General features: G+C 40.2%; 1 protein-coding gene across 1 annotated transcript in view; it reads right to left on the bottom strand.

The window, feature by feature from the left end:
* Window positions 1-22,082, bottom strand: part of LOC139729743 (protein FAM53A-like) — a 119,024-nt gene that overhangs the window by 21,807 nt on the left and 75,135 nt on the right. The window contains exon 5 of the mRNA XM_071640678.1: window positions 6,162-6,218. Within this exon, the coding sequence (XP_071496779.1) occupies window positions 6,162-6,218 (57 nt within the window). The remainder of the gene's footprint in view (window positions 1-6,161; window positions 6,219-22,082) is intronic.

Here is a 22,082-nt window from a genome sequence, read left to right as displayed (position 1 = left end):
ACTTCTCTACTAACCTTCTATATCACAATATCAGCTGATCTCATGCATACCCCCCTTTTCACTCTTTATTTGAAAGCTTGTGGGGGGGGGGGGGGGGGGTGCAGGGCAATCTTGGCAGGGGGTAACCGGCATTGATAGCTCATTATTAACATAGACGGAACTTGTAAACATGTCACGGAACAAATAGAAAGCCAGTGAAGGAAGATCATTACATATATGAATATATATATGACCTATAGCTGACACTGATACGATTGTAAATCACACTTCTCCGCAGGAGGCATGGAGCAATGTGTCCACTGTGTGTTGTTCTCACACCTTGATATGCTTTTTATGATCATTACTGTGGCTTCAGACTTCCCTCCTGTGCTTTATAATCCAACTGGATAAGGTGTAACTGCGCTACAATCAATATTGTAGGCATTACCAATACATGCTTCAACTTAAAGGCATAATTTCCCATTTGCAGATGAAACAAAAACCCAGTATCAGTGCTTCAAAATAGTTTGTTTGTTCGTTTCCATCTGAGAAGATGGCTGGATATCCCATATTCAGCTACGCTGAGCTGGTCTCCCATGGGATCCAGTTGGATGTGAGGCTAAAATGAGAGTTAGAGATAGTAACAACCAATGTAAAAATTCGAACTAGTATAATCGATGTTAAGTATTGTTGAATATACAAAATGTGAACAATAGTGACAATAAAAATGTTTCCAGACTAAACCGTATGTACAGTTATGGTTTATTAAGTAAAATAGTGATATATCCTTAAATTTTAGGCTTTATTGCAAAAAATTTATATGGTAGGATGTTTTGTGATACAACTGACCTACACATATGCATATGTGATATCTTGAACATTTTTTTAAATCACTGCTCCCAAAGGTAAACAGGACCTTTAAGCATCTAGTATCTCACAGCACAGAGGTGACCAACAGCAATCCAATGCAAAAAAGCAAGAATTGAGTCTGTACAGACTTTCTTACTGAAGTCCAATTTTTACCAAACTTTCAGCAACTCTCTATGATTCTATTCCAAAGCAATCTTGTCCTGCATAAAGTAGATTCGCACTTCACTGAAGAGCACTATAAACATCTTGCATTCAAACTCAAACATTTACCTCCCAGTCCTCAAACGTGAAAACAAATTACCCAATGACTGAAACATTCTCTATACAACCATAGTACATGTGGACTGATTTTGTACTTGCCTTCTCCTGATAATGTAGTTTTGTCTTTTGAGATAGTTGAGGGAATCTGTCTGAAACCCATAAAAGAACACATAATAATAGGTATTTCTATGGCAACAGCTAATTAGCTTCAGGCATTCCGTGCTTCAGCGATCAGTTCGGGTCAAAACTGTTGTGATGCGTCATAATACACAGGCCCCTGGATAGCACATAACAACAGCAACAAGAACAAGTAACTGAATAAAAAGGGAGAAAAGGAACCTAGGATTACAAACGACACAAGAGACGGATTGAAGGTACAATGAATTGTATACACTTTACGATGTGAATCCATGACTGCAGTACAATACAATATTTCATGCACTTTGAGGGAAAGGGTAGAGACGTCTAAAACCTGTATGAATAGAGCAGCCATGTTCACATAAAGATATGTAAATATATGTATTTTAGAAAATATACATTCTCACACAGGACAGGTGGATCAGAAGGTAGATAAACAGATAAAAAGATGAATGATATAGAAAGATAGATGAAAAGACAGACATACAGAAAGTTAGGTAGAAAGATAGGTAGATGGATAGAAAGAGATATGAAGATAAATGGAAAGGTATATAATATATGAATAGATAGACAGATGAATAGATGATCAGATAGATATGTAGATATATAGATACATAGATATGGAGGGGATAAAAAGCAGGAGGTGCACTTGTAAAATACTGCTTTCAAGTTATGACCAGTGTCACATTCAGCCAGATAAAACACAGAAGGAAAAGCCAAAAGAAATCAAAACTGGACCCATATTGCAACAGCACTGATAACTAATGACATCACAACAGCTCAAGCCATTTTGGGGGTTTAAGACCTAAAATGAGATTGGAGGGGGGGGGGGGGGGGGCAAGTTAAAAAAAAAATAGCAAGTACAGCTCCTTGACTCCTGATATTGTCACCATATCTACATCATTGCCACACAACAATGACAACAACAGCAACAACAAAAAAAGTCATGGAAAATGCCTCTGTTGTAAATGCTAGCAAAGGAAATTTGATTAAGATTTGTGTGCAGGTCAAAGCAGGTCAATCTGGACGATGCACAGTAGAGGCAATACATTGTATATTTAACCAGCTGCATAATGGCACTGGGTGTTTTGTGTACCAACTCTATGGAAAATGGCCACATGCCATGTTGGAGGGGTTAAACCGTTTGTAGCTCAAAAGCAGCTTGCCTTGCCTTTCTTTGAATGAATGAATGAATGAATGAATGAATGAATGAATGAATGAACGAATGAACGAACGAACGAACGAACGAATGAACGAACGAACGAACGAACGAACGAACGAACGAACGAACGAACGAACGAACGAACGAACGAACGAACGAACGAACGAACGAACGAACGAACGAACGAACGAACGAACGAACGAACGAACGAACGAACGAACGAACGAACGAACGAACAAAAAGCAAAAATGAAGAGACGAAGACTCACACAGGTTGCCATTGGGAAGATGGGAGGATACAGAGCAGGATGAAATGTGAAGCAGCAGGCAGCAGGAGAATATAAGAGAAATTTTCTAGGAATTGATCAATCTCTTTTCTCATGCAGATATGAAATCAGTCTATCATAGGAATGTCGGCCATGAGGATGTGCATGAGTGTGCGTACTAATCCCTCCAGTGAAAATACTTCTTGCGAGCAAAGAGACAAATGTGTTATACTCTTAAAATGAAATTGTGGAATGAGTATGTCAAAGAAAAACAACAACACCGATCATCTTTGTTATAAATAACACGCTCTTTGTGATCAGTGGTTCACTAACTGTTCCTTTCGTGCTTTGGCCGTGATGGATTGATTGAGCCCTTAGCTCCGCTCATGTAGCACTCTTGCATTCACACGGCGATTCAGCCAAATTCCGCCGTGTGCAATCCGATTCTGCGCGTCGAACGCTGCCCCCTCGTCGCACAAGCCACGGGGGAAGTGCAGCGTAGCCCGAGAATCGGGCACACAATGGCTCGCATGATGAGAAGAAACAGGCAGTCATCACGTTACACGTGTATCCGATAACATGAGGGACTGAGGCTTGCTTTTGTGACACAAAGGACAAAATTCTGCACACACGTACATCTCCGGGATGGTGGCCATGTTTTTCATTTCATTTTTTTTTTCTTTGCCGATTCCCACAGCTTGAATGTTCATCTTGGAAAAAAACAACAACCATGTGAACAGCATGGCAATGATAGCTGTTTTTGGGTGTCTAAATGCTCAAGAGGAGAATCCTGACCATACAGTATGTCATGCAAATTGCAAAAAAATGCATGTGATCAGTATATCAAAACCATTATTTTCTGTTTTTTCAATATGTACTGTATACCCCATATATCTAGCGAGTCTAATTTTTTTGTGAATCGGGACTTCCCGACAATTTTGTGAGTGGTTAAATTCGCGATTGTGGAGCACAACACTGAATGAAGAAATGTATGTTGCATACACATTGATGTCTGGATCACTTGATGGTTTCACATGTTTTTAGATTCACGAGTTTCGCATAAATAAAAAACTCGCAAAACATTTGCCATATAGAGTATGCTGTTCTAATGTGTCGCTGTCATCTGTGTCATATTTTTTACATGAGTTTGCCTTGCACTCTAGAAATGAATCAGAGATAACGACACACATTCCCATTTTCAGGACTTTGTTTTGTTTCCACACTTGTGTGAACAACAATACCATTACTGAAAGTTTGTCCACCAAGCCAGCTACAAAGTGGGGCCTACCAATTTGTCTTTCCCCTATGGTGACTCGGAACAATGACCCCCCTGGGATCGTTGCTGAAAAGCTTTTGAATGCTTTCTTGTGCCAAATCTGTTTGGAAACAAATGATAAAAGCATATCCCTTGAAGCATATCATTCCCATATCCAATCCATTCAAAGAGAGCTATCAATAATGTCGCTCACTGTTGCTCAACACCATTGATTGCATGCACCCCCCCCCCCCCCCCCCGATTAATCGGTTAATGTTGTGGTCACTTGTAAATTATGATGGCTATTCCATGCCTGCACTCAGTCATTAATACATTACCACTTGTTTTGCTGGTGTTCAACATTTCTAGTCTTTTTTCCCCCTCTCTATCTCTTTTTACTGCTACTGTTTGTGTTTGATTCAAATCCCAATCCATACTGTGTTCGACCCTCGCCTGCTGCTGCCATGACAACCGGCGGCACAGAAGTGTTAATCCAAACCAGTTTACAAAAGGGAGGCAACGAGAGCTCCTTCAAAAGATGGACCAGGCTCTCCAAGACACAGCCAATGGGGACGAGACCGATAAGGAATGGGGGGCATGCTGCACCAAAATCAATTTCGCAGAGGGGCTGTGGTGTGAAAACATTTCAACTCTCGTTCAGTATGTGAAAATAGACCAATCAATCTGCACATTCAGTAGCCCCATTGATTTCTCTCCAGACTTCAGTCTAACCCCCTCCCACTCTCCTTTTTCCACTTTTCTTTAAATTGGGAAGGGGGGGGGGGGGCAGTTTCAATGGCAGACAAACAACATACACATCTACACACACTGTGCTTTTAAGTGCAAGGACAGGACTGCCACCAAAAACAAACTTACATAATAATTTAATATATACTGTATTCAAATGATGCTGAAATTCTGCAGATCTCAAAACTTCATCTTATGAGATGATCAAAATTTTGCCACAGAATTCCACGAAAAATGTATCTTGCAACATACATGGTAGTTATCCCACTGGTAAAAGCAAACATATGTACAAACATACACCCATACACAAACACAGACATTCACACTGACATATGTACACATTCACCGAGAGGAGAGAAAGTACCCATATACCACACCAAACACAATGCCAGCTAATTGAAATCTGCTCCAGGGGTATTAACGAGCAAGCACCATGAAATTGGCCTTTAATAAACCATAGTCCAAGTGTGGGCTAGAAAAAAAGACAAGCGCATTATCAGCTCTCCCCTTCAAAGGCCAGTAATCGCTCAGCACCTGAATACTTCTGATGGAGGCATTTCGGACCGAATCTCATTAAATTATCAGCTGCTAATTTGAGGTCTTCTCCGTCCCCACCCCTCTTTGACACCATCATACACCGAAGAGCATCCATCTTTCTCTGATAATGCCATGCTAGGGGGAAATGTCCTGTCCAATCCACAAGGATTTTTGACAAATCTGACAAGCCAGTGTCTGCTCTACCTCAGAGTTTGTGAAGAATTACGACCAGAGAGAGGAAAAAGGACGGAAGAAAGGAGGGAGGGATAGATGGAGAAAAATAAAAGAACTCCAATTATATACAATACAGACTGGCAAGTTTGGCAGGCCTGTCTGAAGCCGGACAAATCAATTATTTGTGAGTTTCTCATCACATCGACAATGCTGCACGTAGTCATTTGCATATAGGAGCCATTTACTTTGGCGATCTCATCCACAAGCTCTTTTTTCTTTCTGCCAGTTGGTGTGATCATATTGTTTGATGAGGGTATTGACTGCTACAACGCCCACGTGAAACATCTTCCTTTTTGCACATGTGCCCAAGGCATGGGTGTCATGAGTATGAGACTGCTCAATGCATGTTTCTTATTCTTTTTTTAATCCACTTTGAATGGTTGCCATGAAAACGACACGGCATGAATTCAAATTGGAGACATCTTGGTAGGGAGATGATCAAACACATGTACAGAAGTTTATTGTTTATTTTTTTTACTTCAAAAGGACAGGTGTAGTAGAAAAAAAAGACAAGAACGGAGGAAAATTTTGCGAACAATTTCTGCTTTGCACATCCATGAAATATCTCAGTTGTCCCCAAAGCACACACGGGTACGTGTAGGACGAGTTCTGTACATGAGCATCCTCCACCTCAACTCAACCATAAAGGAACTGAAAGTGTCATTGAATACTTAGCATGTCCCATTATCTACTGACAAATGTACAAACAATACCTTTGATTCTAGCTTAGTGTGACTGGCTGACTGGTGACTGAGACATCCTCGGCTCTCCTGCAGACGACACAAGAAAAAAGAACAGAAAGAGATAGATATAAATTCACGATTTATAACTACTTATTATATGTATCAATGGACCATCTGGTCCATATTCACAATCCTATCATTCATCTACTCACTTCTTAAGTACTGACTTTCACTACTTTACAATCAGCAAGTTTCAATTGCGATGATTATGGCAGAGACAGAGCTGGCGTGACTAAAATTGCTTTAAAATTCCACGAGGAAAGTCATCCGATTCCATACACAGATGATGTAAAGTCTTTATAGAGTTATGGGCAGCCAGCTCACTGAGGACATCTAGAAACCTCTCAACAGAAAATAACCTGGCAAAAAGTGCAGCATATACAAGCAACATTTTTCTCCACTTTCAATGAAAATCAGACATCTTCATTTCAGATGCTCCAGCAACCAACAGAAGCAATGGTGCAGAACCATTACAACATCAAAATGATTTTATCTCTGAAGAAAATTGTAGATGGAAAAAAAATGTAATGATATTCAACAAGATTGGAGGAATACAGAAAAAAAAAAACCCTCTATACTATACGTAATGTCATATGATATTGATGAAAATTCTTGCACTTGGAAATAAGGGTACTAGCAGTGCAGCGAAACTGCTGAGCTGCAGGTACACATCCGTTGTGGCCGAGACCTGTTTCGCACTCCACAGTCACTGCCCATACATCATCTCGGCATCTCAACACTGCCCCCTGCCCCCTACCCTTTCATTATTGCCTCTTCTTGAGAACGTAATGAGCGCGAGAAGGAAGTGAATTAACCCCATCACCGAAAGAGAGCGCACGGAACAGTTACGGGCACGGCTCTAATGGGCTAATGAGACAGAAATTACGGGGACAGTCTATGCACGGGCAAGGGATCACACAGGGTAAGTCCGTGTAACGACAGGCCACATCTATCACTCTGAATTTCCTGCTTCAAATGAGAGTACGACGGACACAAAGACACACACACACACACATATACAGACACATGCACACACAGACATACACACATACAGACATACATACACACAGATACATGCACACACAGACATACACACATACACACATACAGACACATGCACACACAGACATACACACATACAGACATACACACATAGACACATGCACACACAGACATACACACATACAGACATACACACATATACACATACACACATACAGACACATGCACACAGAGACATACATACATACATACACATGCACACAGAGACATACATACATACATACATACACATGCACGCACTCACTCCATCTATTTTGTCTGTTCAAGTGTTCCCTTCATCCTTCTTCCCATCCCCCCATTCACCTTTCCACCTCTCTTCCATTCTCTGTGCATGTCTATAGCTCTGTAATATGTCTGTAAATCTGTCAGTCTGTCTGTCTGTCTATATCTCTCTCATGTTCTACTTTCCTCTCCTATGTGTAGTTAGCTCTCTAACATATTGGGCCTATGTCCCTCTGTCACCCCCCCCCCCCCCCTGCTTGTCTCACTTCTCTTATGCTTTTCTCAATTTCTTTCTCTGTGTGCACATAATCTTCAATTTGTATTTTTCAAGTTCATCTGTCTTTTGAGGTGTCTGACTCTGTTGTGCATGATACAAGGCTGTCTGAGGGGAAAAAATAGAGGGGGGAGGGGGAGTGGTTTAAAGGAGTGGTATAAAGTTTGAGGCATGCTCACATACATGAATTATATGGCTTGGGTGTTCATAATCCTTTCAAATTTTACCTCCAGCACTAGCATGTAATATATTTGTACACCAACATCCTCTCTTTCATCCCGGGTATTACTATTATAGAAATGCCACAAGAAGAGATGGGCCATAGATTTCCATCAACTCTTGGCCACTTCTCTTTTTACTATTCCAACTTTGATGGATCCAGAATAAGGGGATGAACAAGCCTGTGTCATGATGCTATCTGTGACTACAGGAGCAAAAAATACAACCCAATCTACATCCAGGCCTAGGATGAGCTCGGGACACGGAGTGGCACCGGAAGCTAATTTTGGCATCAAACCATGGGCATCCGAACCGACCTGGAAAACTTTCCAGCCGCTACAGCTAACCACAACACCACGTGAATGTTTGATGGTAAATCTCCACAGAGAAACTTGTGTGAATAATGACACAGTGTGCGTTTACCACTTCAGAGCCCTTCAACCTTCCCCTTCTAGGTCAGCGTTGCACATACGGATCAGGGTTCCTGCAAATACTGCTGCCTATAGTGCAGTTGCCAGTATTATACAGTGTCTACTGCATGCGTTAAGAAATCCCATTACAGTTATGAAGCTTTTTGTTTTGCCCTTTACTCTACCTTGATACGTTGCCATAACAAATCTCTTCAGAGTAACATTTACTTTCCACAAATGCTAAAGTTCAATATCAGTCTGTTTCCCCTAAGAGAAGTATAGCTTTGCTAGGCAACACTATCCCATTGTGAAGATAACAAGAACACTGTAAGGTGGTTTATTTTGGCTATTCATGAGCAAATCCCAACAATTAGTTTCGATCGCAGATTTTAATTCGGGATCATCCTGCCGTGACCTGCAAGTTTCAGACCTGCTCTCTTGTCAAACGGGCATTCAGTCAGCCAGTAAGTGTAACACCTTTAGAGGTGAGATGAGCTTACATTGTGCTCGTTCATTTTCTAAACTGTGCAGAGTTCCTGCCTCAACCTGTGATTATGCGCGGGACTCCCTGTGGCCATACAATCATCTTTTCCCCCCTCTCTCTACCCGAATTTTCCCCCCATCCCTTCTTCACCATCCTCTCATGTGGCAATAAACAGGAAATTAGACAAATCTAAGCTATTACACAGAATGTGGTCTGCCAAAAAAAGAAAAAAAAAAGTGGGGGGGGGGGGGGGAGGAGGAGAGGGGCCAGGGAAGACATGAAAAATGTGTATGTGTTGTGCATCTGGGAAGTAAATCCATGGAAATGTTGCTGTGGAATTGTGGGAAGGCAGGGGTCAGAAACATGCTTGGCTACTGATGATGAGAAAGGTAGAACACACACAAACACACACACACACACACACACACACACACACACACATACATACATACATATGTAGATACACACAAATATATACACAGATATGCAGAGATATACACACACATGTGTGGATACACAAATGTGTATATAATATACACACAGCAGGCTACCTATGTGCTACATAAAGTCACAAATGAACAAGTATAAGAATATTGCTCACCTACAAAAGAAATGAATGGATATATCTATTTCTATACCAGCCGCCATTTCTTTGATCACTACATTAGAAACATCCTAGCCATTACAGGAATTATGAATGTACTTCAAGCACCATTTGTCTAAGTGCATGTGGCTCTTTACAGTCTATGTAGCGTTGAGGTTCATGATAATCATGATGCATTTTTCATGGCATAATGTTCTGGCGCATTCAGTTGTTACTATGCCTGAGTATATGGGGCACATACAGCCTGAGAATAAGGATGCTTAGTACAAATTGTCTGAGTAGGAAAGTAATAATTTATGAATAATTGTCTGGCTAGTTGGATAAAGAAAAAAAAAGTGTGCAAATGGAATCCAATCACTAAAGACTATATAGTCTCCCATAATAGCCAACCACCTGGGTTGGTTCTTTTTTTTTTTTGGGGGGGGGGGAGGGGGGGGGGGGCTGTGGGTTTGTTTTTTTCTTTTCATCTAAGTCATGAATATCATGTCTTTCACAATTCGGAAGAAGATTAGTTGCCATCTCTTTGACTAACAAAGAACAGCCTTGGTTGCAAGTCATTTTGAAAGGTAGTTAAAGCAGAAAGGCATTACACGGGGAATATACCATCGCGGCTGGGGTGAGCATGGGGTCACTCTCCCCACTTGCCTTCTAGCTTTACAGCAAAACATAGAAATCCTATCAAAATCGAGACGAAAAAAATCCAGCTGCCAATAGCATCCCCAGATTTATGAAAGGGTGGGGGGGGGGGGGGAGGGGGACTGGGTAGATGGGAGGGTGAGGGAAAGACTTGACAGGTAGAGGAAGAAGTGTAATTTGAGGTAAAATTGCTCGCTGGCAGTAGAAGCCACCATGGAAAATTGCTGAAATATGACGTTACCCTACCACACTAGCTCTTTCACCGACAACTGGCTGCGACTGCAGCAGCCAAGCAGCATGAAAGGGAAAGGATAACAAGTGGAGTGTGTGTGTATGTGTGTGAGAGGAGAGGGTGGGGTGGGGGAAGGCTAGGGAAAGGGGAAACTAAAGATGGGGGGGGGGGGGGGCAAGGGAGACAGGAGAGGGGGAGAGACAAATGCAGAGAGAAGATGATAATTGGAAAATGAGAGATGCCACCGGCTGGCCTGCAGCGTGTCATCATGTTTTCACGTCTTCTTCCCTTCCCTTCCCTTTCAAGCTTCTCTTGTCTGTTGGAGCGAGAGTCAGAAATTGTAGAACCGAGAGAGTCAGAAATTGTAGAACCTTCTTCCCAAGCACTGTATGTGAGGACCTGAAGCATTTGATTCACCTCTACAGCATACTTTATGGTGAGAGCTCCTTTCCCCAAAGGGAAAATGATGCAACAAAAGAAAAATCCTCAGATTCTCATGTTCTCATGTTCTCTATTCCAGATAGTATGTTCAGTAGACATGCCTTGGCTGGATATATGCATTCACATGCTTGATGTGTTCATTATAAAATGTGCAATAATGCATTTATCAAAATGCTTGATGAGTTCATTATAAAATGTGCAATAATACATTTAAAAGCTTGATGCGCTCATTATAAAATGTGCAATACTTGAGGAACCCTATTATGTGTATTGGTGATTTGTCCCTTACACATAAAACTCAGATAGGTGAATTTCACATTTTTCTTGACAACCTTTCCAAAACCTTTGTAATGACATGAATAGTGGTCGTTCTAAAATGTTCTTTTCTGTTCAGTGAATTTGTCACTTTCTCATTAAAGTTTGACTGGTGTGGATTACATTTTCATTTTGTTTATTCCCTACCCAGTTGCGTTACATCAGCCTACTATTTATAAAATCATGTAGTGCAGCTGTGGTATAACAAATGTGAGGTTTATCTTGGTGACATTGACTGTATGTTTTCCTCCTTATTAGGTAAAGCCAGCCTTGCCAGTTGTTTTATTCGATGGAAAACAAGTTGACTATGTTCAAGCTGTGGGAAAACTCTTTGGCAGTTAGCTACTCTTGCTGATTTGATATAAATATAATTTACAGTGAATAAGGTACATATCATCATCTATTACAATTATGTAAAGAAATAAAAAGAAAAAATATGAATGTCAGATATGACTCTGAATTTTCCCTTTACTTTGATTTTTTTTCTTCTGAGGGTTTTTTGAGCTCATATGCCAATGGTGAATTAGGTCTAACATCACGGTTTGATGAGAAAGATATAGAAATATTTTTCCTATTTGCCCTTCCAAGTTTTCACTACAATTCTTACTATCCCACAGTCTCAATCAATCATTTCATCTACAATTCCTTCTTTTTCCTTTTTTCATTCATTCATTCATTCATTCATCCATTCATTTTTTTTTTCCTATTTGTCTTCAGCCTGATTCCAATCTTCCTTGTCATCATGCAAACAATCTTTTCTTCTTCTTCTTCTTCCTTTTTTTGTCATGCCACCTCAAACACTAGCCAGGCTAACATCCATCAAAACTGACAATTATTGCCTCATGCTGATACTGTGGGGTGACCTCTGGGAATGAGATATTGTCATCTTCTCATCAGCCACTGGACATCATCTGTGCCTTAAAGGTACACATGTCAACTGAAAAAAAAAAAGATATGAAGGACCAATAGAAAAATACAGCACAAAGAGATGGATGTCTTGAAACATAGATGAACGACAGAGAAAAAAAGAGAGAAAGAGAGCATAAGAAGGAGAAATGGTGCTGGAGGTAAAGTATTGTACTAGTAGGACAACTACAAGTGAAGCTTGTCTTTTCTCAACAGGCCCAACATCACATTAAAAAAAGAAAAAAGAAAAAGGAAAAGCATTAAGAGAAACTAAGAAATTAATTTTCCACTGCATTTGAGCCAGCAAATGAAGCCGATTATAAAGTATTCGAAGGATAAGCTGTGTTACAATGCAGAAGCACGACAAAAGTCGTCGACATGGAATATTACGGGAGATGTCCTCACAAGCGAGCTTTCTCCAGCTTGTGGCATTCAAAATTGGGAGCTTGGATTATGCAGCGATTAAATTTCCTGTTCACTGTAGAAATGGGTTGGGTTTCGCGGTACGCGTTCAGTCTCGATATACCAGGAGCTCTGTATCACGAGTCTGGTGAAATGCCTAAATCTACCGTTAATGTTGGCCTGACCTTTAGAAATAGCCTCAAAGATGATGCCTTCAAAACAGATTATCGCATTTGCGTGCAACGCATTCAAAGAGAGCTTTACCAGCCTGCAAAGCTGCGCATCAATATTGTGTGTGTGTCCGGAGTTCGCATTTATCTTTTCTTCCTTTTCTTTCTTTCTTTTCTGTTTTTTTTTTTCTGTGTGTGGGGAGCTGAAGGCAAAACGTAAATTCCATGACCATGGTTATAAGGTTTAGTTTTCAGAAAGAACTCATACTATATTTCAGTAAGCCTTCTGCAAAGCATGGACTTTCTAACCATTCTTCTCCAGAAAAGTACTGAATTTCATGTCTATCTTTATCATGCAGGATGTAGGTGCATGATTAACATGTCTAGCAGTTGTAACTGATCCATGGCATGATGACAAAACTTAAGAGCCTTCCATCATCTCAAAACAAATGGGTATCATTGACTCAACAGATGTCGTCTACCATGTAGCAAAATATCCTTCATAGCATCCAACAGGGCTTTAGGCAACTTTCTACAAGTCTTGAAAGTTCGATTTGCATCCATAGCCAAAAAAAAATGTTACTTTGCAGCAATAATTTTGAGCAAATGAGAGGGATACCGATGTGACAATTTCTGAAAACATGTGATACGTTTTTATGTGCAAAAGATACATGACGGCTGCCTGAAGTGACAAGATTTCATCCTCTACTACAGATAAAGTTTTGTAGTAATCATTCCTAGTATTCCTTTTCTTTTCTTCATGATGCATGAGATCTTACATGTACAATTTGTAACTGTGCAGCTCAACAGCTATAAGTGCACAAGAATTTTCACATGCTGAAGGAAGAGAAAATGTCATAAAAGTGATTCTTCATAATGAAAATGAATATTTTCTGTAGTGATCTTTCTTCTTCATGCCTGCCTGTGACGCATAATGGGTATATGTATGTTGACTCAAAACAAGGAAAAATCTCTAGGAAGACAAAACAACAATAAATGTGCAAAGAAATTAATGAAGCACAGAAAGACGTCTGACCAGCCCTCACACGGGCTGACCCAGCTCTAGGCATGATCCAGGGAGCTGATGTCCAGCCCCTACTGTTGGAATTGGGACGCGTCCCATCCACCTTTATCCCTGCCCTGTTTTGGTGGCTCATTTGGCTTGATCAGCGTGCCCTACTTACATACATCATGCCTCCCTGCAGCCTTAAAAAAAACTCTTTCGTGCCTTCATGGGGGCCCTCTCTATGTCCATTAATTAAGCAGGTGCCCCACTTTGCGAGCAGAGTGCAGGCTGAGTGCAATCCCCGAACCCACCCTGACTGGCTGGCTGGCTGGCTGGTTGGCAGACAATATTATGGCAAGGGCAGGCAACACCGAGGGGACGACTTTGGAACATAGCTTCACGGTCCCGGAGGCCTTTTAAAAATTCATGACCGCCTGCTTGCTCGGAAAAAAAGCTGTCACAGCCATCCTCTAAAAGCAACCTTCTTAGCTATGTCATCTTCTTTCTCATCTATCACTGCTGCATATACTCCTAGTTCATGGTTTATCGGCCACTGAAACTCATAACTACTGTAGATAACTCCGCCCATTGATGATTGTATCAGTATTACTCATGGCCCATACATTCACACATAACACCCCCCCCCCCCAAAAAAAAAAAAAAAAGGGTTCTTTTAAATGTGATGAAAAAAACATTATTCTTGAGTGTGGACACAAAACAGGTCACTAACAACTGTAATTTTGTATCATGGTGCAACAATTTGTTTATCTTAGGTTTCCTTTGTGTGTGTGTGTGTGTGAAAACCAGCCCAATAACATGCCTTGTGCAGTGTGTGCGAGTGGCATGCAATTACACCGCAACTCGCTTGTGTACATGAGTCTTCAGACCTAGCTGTTTCAAATAGCTACAACATACCCGGCTTTGTTTTATTTTGCTTGAAACAAAAAAAAAATCGCATCATAACAAAAACACTTCTGGATGAAAGATACCAATCTGTGCACACCTGTGAATTTGGTGCCTCCTGCTATCTACATGTATCACCCACATTTAGACAGAGATGCAGTCCATATAATATGGTTTGGGAATGGGCTGAAGGGTAACGACACATTGGGCTGCGTGACTCACAAGCAATAATGTCCCCATTTTGCAATCTTTAACATTTCAGCCATTCATTACATCTTCTTTTTTTTATTTATTTGCCAAGCCTTAAGAGGGAAAGGAGATGACGGTGAAGCCCATTGCTCGCCATCTACATGAGATGCCGAGTTTGTGCAAATGTCCCCATACATACATTCCTGACATCTTGCAATGCTGTAACTGCTTTTCGTTCACAAATTAAACCAACAGAAGGTGATACAACTCAAAACCCCCCTATATGCATGCAATAGATGCTGACATAAAGCCATCTCTAGCAGAGTGATGGTCTCTTTTGAAAACTGTGACTGACACTGCAGCTTTTTGATTAACAAGAGATTCTTGTGGGGTCACAATTACTATAGTACCACGTGAATGGAAGAACAGTTGTCTGAGTGGAGAAAGCACAAAAGCAGGCTCTTGAAATCCACCGAACGGACGTGAAGATGTGTCTTGGAATGTGCTCTGATCATTATTGTTGCACCTAGATACTCAATTAACACCCCCCCCCCCCCCCCATGACGACCACAATCCTTAAATACTATTGACTTCTTAGGCAGTATGATTGCCAGCAGTATTGAAAAGCTTCACTACAAACTGCGATTACCCTACATACAAAATGTGTAGCTCTAATTGAGCACAATATGTGCACTTGCATCTAAATATTTGTGTGATGGGAATCCATCCATGTTTTCACAAATCTATGATGAATTGGGATAGCTGGCGACATGTGCCTGCAATGACCTGGCTTCTACTATGTATGTGATGCAGTTTAGCAGACAGAGACAGCTGCATGATGCTATATTCATCCCAGTGACTATTAAGCCATAAATCTGGATGCTTCGACAGAGTTTAAAGACCGTCATGACATAAGTCAACAACAAAAACTATGACTACCTAAGAAATATTTCATCTACCTCATGATAAATGAGAGTATTGGAAAGAAACGACATTATGAGGACAAGAAAAACGCAACAGAAAAATAAGCCAGCTTGGTTCCATGATGCGGCAGCTGCCACAGAAGCACACCTGACGTGCAAATTGGCGATCAATTTGACCACAAACTTGGACTGGAGAAGCAAAAGGATATTCACTCGGGACAGGGTGAACAACCTTCCATCGTCCACTAAATGACCAAACTTTCCTCCGCGGCTGTGGTGTCTGGCCAGTTTAACTGCAAATTGACCGCTGTATTACGAGCAAATAGAATGCTCTTGCCATACTTAATGAGCTGAGCAAATCTGGGCTAAAAAGTCAGCCGGTGCAGGGATATTTTCTTGGAACATCGCCAAGGCGTCTTTGTACTATAAGCTTTTGTATTGCCAATCTCTATTACATTGTACATGTCGATGCTCTATAGAGTACCATGTATGCAACATTATTGTGCATGATTTATGCATTCATGATTGGGCCATAATAATTCAGCTCTATTCAACAGATGCTTTACACCTACTGACAGCTTGTGTGTGCCTCCACAGACTTTGCTTCTTGGAGTGAAAATCCCTCATCTAATGTTGATATGGCTGACTCTTGATATGAATTGTATGCATGTCTGTAGGAGAGAAAGAGTGTGTGTGTGTGTATGTGTTTGTCATGTATGTGTGTGTGTGTTCATGTCTGTCATTTCACAAATGGCCATCTGTGAAAATTGTGAATGTTTGTGGATGCAAGAATAGACACAAATTCCAACAGAGCAAATTCCATTCTCAGCTATGATATATGATATACCAAAAGTACCATGTACTGTATACGCCATATATTTCGCGAGTCCAAATTTTCACGAATCGGGACTTCCCGACAATTTCACGAGTGGTTAAATTCGCAATCGTGGAGTCTTGTACTGAACGGAGAAATACGCATACGTCACATTCATATCAGCATTAGAGTCAATATTTTCGCATTTTTAATTTCGCGAATAGCAGCTGACTCGCGAAATTCACGAAAATAAAAACCTCGCGAAATATTCGGCGTATGCAGCATGTGGTCTTTTCCAGGAAGAATACGCTTATTGCTTTTGATCATTTGTTCCTCTCTAATTTGCAGAGATAAGCGTGGCATAGGTGCAGACGCACACTTATACACAAGACTAGATATGAGTTATAGCTTCGGTAGCTTCCACCCGTGAATAATGTTTGTGGATGGATGGTTTCATGTGTAAGCATCTACTGATAGCAATATGAGTGCTGATATTGTCGTACGGTCTCCTCCTCATATGCAAAACCTTGCTGGATCTCTCCCTGTCAATGTTCTGATCTCTTCCAGCGGCAGAATCTTTAAATGTCAATGGCACAACCATGTTCGGTGAAAGGAATTTCTGTGACTAATACGTGCTATAAATGTAAATTCACAGTTACATGACATCATAACGTGCGACACGAAAGGTTGTTTTCATTCTCCTGACAATGGTCGAGACATGTATCATTCAACGGCAAAGAAAATTTCTCATCAGGAAAACTTCAACAGCTAATTTAACAAAAGTTTACCACAGAAACTGTTCAGTCACATCAAAGGACTGTGCTGACAAACTGCAATTCTATAAATGTCATGTTTGCTTGTTTGTCTTTGCAAAATAAACAGAGAAATACACCAAATTCAAAGCAAAACATATGGATATTATGCACAAACAATTACCTGTGTATGGCTTAGAGCATGTCAAAAGAGGATTTTACAATTTAGTGATTTGTTTTTTTCTGTTCCCCTGTCTTTCTAAACATTTTGAACAGAAATTTCAGTAAAGGAATATCAAGTTACGTCATTTGAACTGTATTACCTCAAGTTGTGATAGAAATCCAATCCACGCTGAATACTAGAATTTGATCATTCTGACCTCATCAAGAGTATTCACTTTTTCAAAGTGTGGTATTTCATACTACATATTTTACAAAATTCACCTTTTTTTCCTCACTGTACATAGATGGTGAGATCTACATAAAAGGCATATATATGAAAACACATTATGAAGTGTTTATACTGAGTGTTTACGTAGCATATTTACAAACACTACATTCCAATAGAAATTCATATTCATACCTTCACATGAGCTGTTATTAATAGTGTGTCACTTTCTGCCTAACTAGTCATAATTATTGAAAACTACAGCTCTTTGAGTGTTACAAACTCCAAGAATGTATTTTACCTATGGGATATCCTGTCAAACAAACTTTATCCTCAACTCGATCCAAACAGCTACATGTATGAAAATGACTTTCAAAAGTGAATTTCACAGTTTGGAAACTTGGCTAAATATCCACGTGAAGTGGTACTACGTGAGATTTCATACCATAAAGAGCTTGGGGAGGTTACATTTGGCTCTAACACAGGTCACTGAACTGAATGCTCTGGGTTTGTTTGTTTGTTTGGTTGCTTTTTTATTCCCTCAGAAAAAGGGGGTGGGGCAGTTCTGTGTAGGTTTCAATCCCATTTCCCCTCTGCATGCCCGTCTGCGAGTAAAAAAATGTATAAACTTGATGATCATGCGATCCTTTCGTTCCTGACAAACCCACCCATTTCTGTCATTCCAATCAATCCCACACTATGTATGATCAATAGCTGTCAACAGACAGGCTCAATGATACCGAATAACGACCTTGTGGAGGCTAGAGAGAGTACCAACACCAGATTACATGCTGCAGACGACTTATGATGTGCTTCACTGAATATCATACAGTCACTGGCAATGGGATGTTGCACAATAAATTTGAATATTACTCTACGTAGCTTAAATATCGTTTTTGTTTTTGTTGTTCTGTTTTTTTAGGGGGGGAAGGAATTACCATGGACCAAAGAAGGGTAAATGTGCAAATATTGCATATATCACTGAAGCACTGAAGTAAGATTGAACACCAATCATGTGAAAGTATCATTAGTCCTTTCATGCCTGTCCAATATATACAATGTAGATAAAATATTTCGTTAAGTATAACATGTATACTTAATCCTAGTTTGTTTTTTTATTATTGTACCATACTTTCAATAGCATCTAGGCTTTTCAGTTCTGCCTACAGAAGCTACAATGCACAAACTATTTTCCCATTTTTGAGAGTGATATCAAAAACAGTTTTTAAGATAATTTTCCTTCATGATCCATTTTTCTATTGCAAATCCTTTTTTAATGAAACTTGTATCATTCTTTCAGCAGTCTCATTTTACTTTGAATTAAATAAATGCCAATTAGAACACAGCATGACACTGCACTAAGAATAAAAAGTCCCTTCGCTACTTGCATCACTGCTACATAGTGGTTCTATCTTCATGCTAATGCTACACACAAGTGTTACTGTTACACATTCTATGCCATCAGCTATTCAGAGCATCTAAAAAGGGTAGAGAACTACTTGTGAAAACTGGACGTCCATAATGCACGTCCATTTGGCACGGGATGTCTCATTGCTGCATCAGGCAAACATCTGACCGCGTGAAAACACAGATGCCCCTTTCCTGCCCGAGAGTTTTCTTTAAAAGCCTTGACAATCTGCAGGGCCCAGATATTTTTACAAAACGGTCTCCACTTCCTCCACGCTTCAGTTCCACAGCTTCTCTCCCCGCTCACTTATGAAACGGCCAAGTCTACCCGGTTTCCTTCTGATCCTTGACTTGTCTTCTGCATTCATACGACCGGCCGCAACGGGGCGGCCGCGTCTTTCACCGTGACCGGATCAATACTCTGGCGACACTTGTCAGATTCACTGGTGCGCAACCCAAACTGCAGGAAAAAGATCCACATGTGGCTGTATAACATCATTGATTCAGACATAGCCTCATTCAAGGCTGTTCAGCACTTTTTTTTTCCCTTCACAATATTCAGATCAGGCTTAAAGGAAAACCGATCCATTGATCCCCTGCCCCGGGTGAAACATGGAAAATCTAAGGTAACATTCCCTTGTAAATATACTTTCAAGCAGTCAGATATGACTGAATAAAACTCATCAGCAGGACATGAAATTGATGAAATATAGATATCACCACAGAGATAATAGCACCAAAGAAGAACTGCCTTGAAACATAGCTGGCATGGCCTCGAAAAGAACTAGAAAACGGTGTGAACGCATGACATTTTGATCTCTCTCAGGGAGTATGGTTCACAGTCTATACACTGCGGAGGGCAGAGACATTGGCTCTTGATAATGTCCTACAAACACCGAGTTTTACGAAGCATGCCATTTCAATCATTTTCACGATTATGCAGGAGGCACAAACACACATAATCACAAACACACACACACACACACACACACATATACACACATACAAACACACGCACACACATGCATGCTACACAAGTAGCTCTAAAACTCTCTACACAAGCAAATACAGCTGTAGGCACTTGACCTGCCCAAATTGACAACTGATAAGACAGGGCACACAAACTACCGCCTGAAAACGAGCAGAAGCGGATTCAAATGGGAGCCCCCGAGATGGGCTGCAAATGGCATAGAGAGAAGACAGAAACTAGAGACAGATTCAAAGTGAAGAAAAGTTTAGTTTATATTGCAAAGGAAAGGCCTATAAAGTCTTTGAAGAGACCTGTAAATCCCCTTTCTGGGTCCCTCACATCTACAGGTACCTGGATTTCTTTTTGTCTTTGTGTGGTTCTTCTTTGTTGCATATTTTTCCTTTCCAGCATATGAGGGAACTTAATGCAACAGAAAATCTTAACCACACGTTTCAGAAAAAAACATAGAGGACAAATGGTGCGGTGGATTAAGGAGAGGTCAGAAAAAAGACACTGCATTAAAGGGTATGTACAGTTCTGGTCGAGGTGAGAATTTTGCTTTTAACGTTTTGCGAGATATTCAGAAAGCACTCTATGAGATGTCAAAGATCATGCAATTCTAAGGGGTATCAAAAGTTTATTTGATGAAAATCGGTTTTGAAATGGCTGAGATATCCAAAAACAAGGTGAAACAAAGAGATCCTAATAAAGGTGGGGCATGTCGCCTTTTATTATTATCACTTTTTTGGATATCTCAGCCATTTGAACACCAATTTTCATCAAATAAACATTGAATCCTTTTTAAAATTACATGCTCTTTCATATTTCATGAGATGTTTCTCACTATCTCACCTAAGAATGTTCAAAACATGAATCCCCACCTCAACCAGTACTGTACAGTCCCTTTAAAAGAAATGATCTTCTCTTTTTCTTCAAGAGACATCAACCCTACCAGCAGCTAGAATCCATAACAGGCAGATAATAGCTTGACACCAGAAACTTTCCCTGGGTTTTATGCATGTACATGCAAGATCAGAATCTTGGCTGCATTGATTTTTTCCCCTCTGTTCAATTCATTTTTCATGAAAATTACATATTCCATCAACTTGATACTGACATATGTTACTGGTAGCAATTATTCCCCCTGCTTTCTAAAAGCGGTTTAGTCAAGTGCTCTTTCATTTTGCAAGAAAAGTGAATTTTTGTGGAATTTCTTTATATTTTCTTTATATTGTTGTCCACACATAACATTATAACCTCCAGTAGTTTCGTCATCCAGCAGTTCCAACACCAAAACTTTAAAAATTCTCAACTTTTGCATCAATTGTCCGATTTTCCTCAAACTTTCACTGACGTGTTCTACTAATGTTGCTGCTTTCCCTCAATCCACATTTCTCTTTGGGTTTTGGTTCCTTTAACACACACTGCGAATACTGTAAAACATGATATATTCGCGGCATGAAATTTTCGCGAAGTGCTACTGGTGTTCAATGCATATAGTGCAAACAAGAACTTTCGTGTGCATTTTAATTTCGCGAATCTTGGCACTCGCGAAATTCGCGAAATTAAAGTGCATGCGAAAATTCCTCGTTTTACAGTAAGCCCAGCTTACTCATACAATATATATTATGACAGCATTCAGACACGAATACATATTTGTTGGGTGAATGTATGTCGTGCTTTGAAACAAACGCTCCAACCATTGTTTCTACATACGACATATAAGCCCTATTCAAATGTGGGCAGTCAGACACATAATAACATCCTATATTCATACATCATACGTACATATACCATTATATCTGCATGAGAACTCTCTTGTCTGAAAGGGGTGCAAGGCATTTTAGTGTTCATTCTCTGACAAATGTCTCAGTTGCCTGTGGTTTATTTGCACAGCTGACATTTCCCAGTCGAGTGATTATGTTATGATCAATGTACGTCACATGAAAAAAGGAAAAGTGGCAATCAAAATGACTTACAGCATACCAGTACATTGCAAAGATCATATTTCATTGTTAACTTTGATACATTGCAGATTCAAAATGAAGGCAGTAGGGGACATAAGTCAGATTAGATTGCAATAAGATCTGCTCATAAGGTCAATAACCACTAGAATGACTTTGGTACAGCCGATGCAATTTAGAATGCGTTCAGTGCAAAAT

This window comes from Diadema antillarum, unplaced genomic scaffold (genome assembly GCF_040938485.1).
Source record: "Diadema antillarum isolate AM-2024a unplaced genomic scaffold, OU_Dant_1.0 seq00000262_RagTag, whole genome shotgun sequence".
Classification (NCBI taxonomy): Eukaryota; Metazoa; Echinodermata; class Echinoidea; order Diadematoida; family Diadematidae; genus Diadema; species Diadema antillarum.
This window is presented reverse-complemented; position numbering and strand designations above follow the sequence as displayed.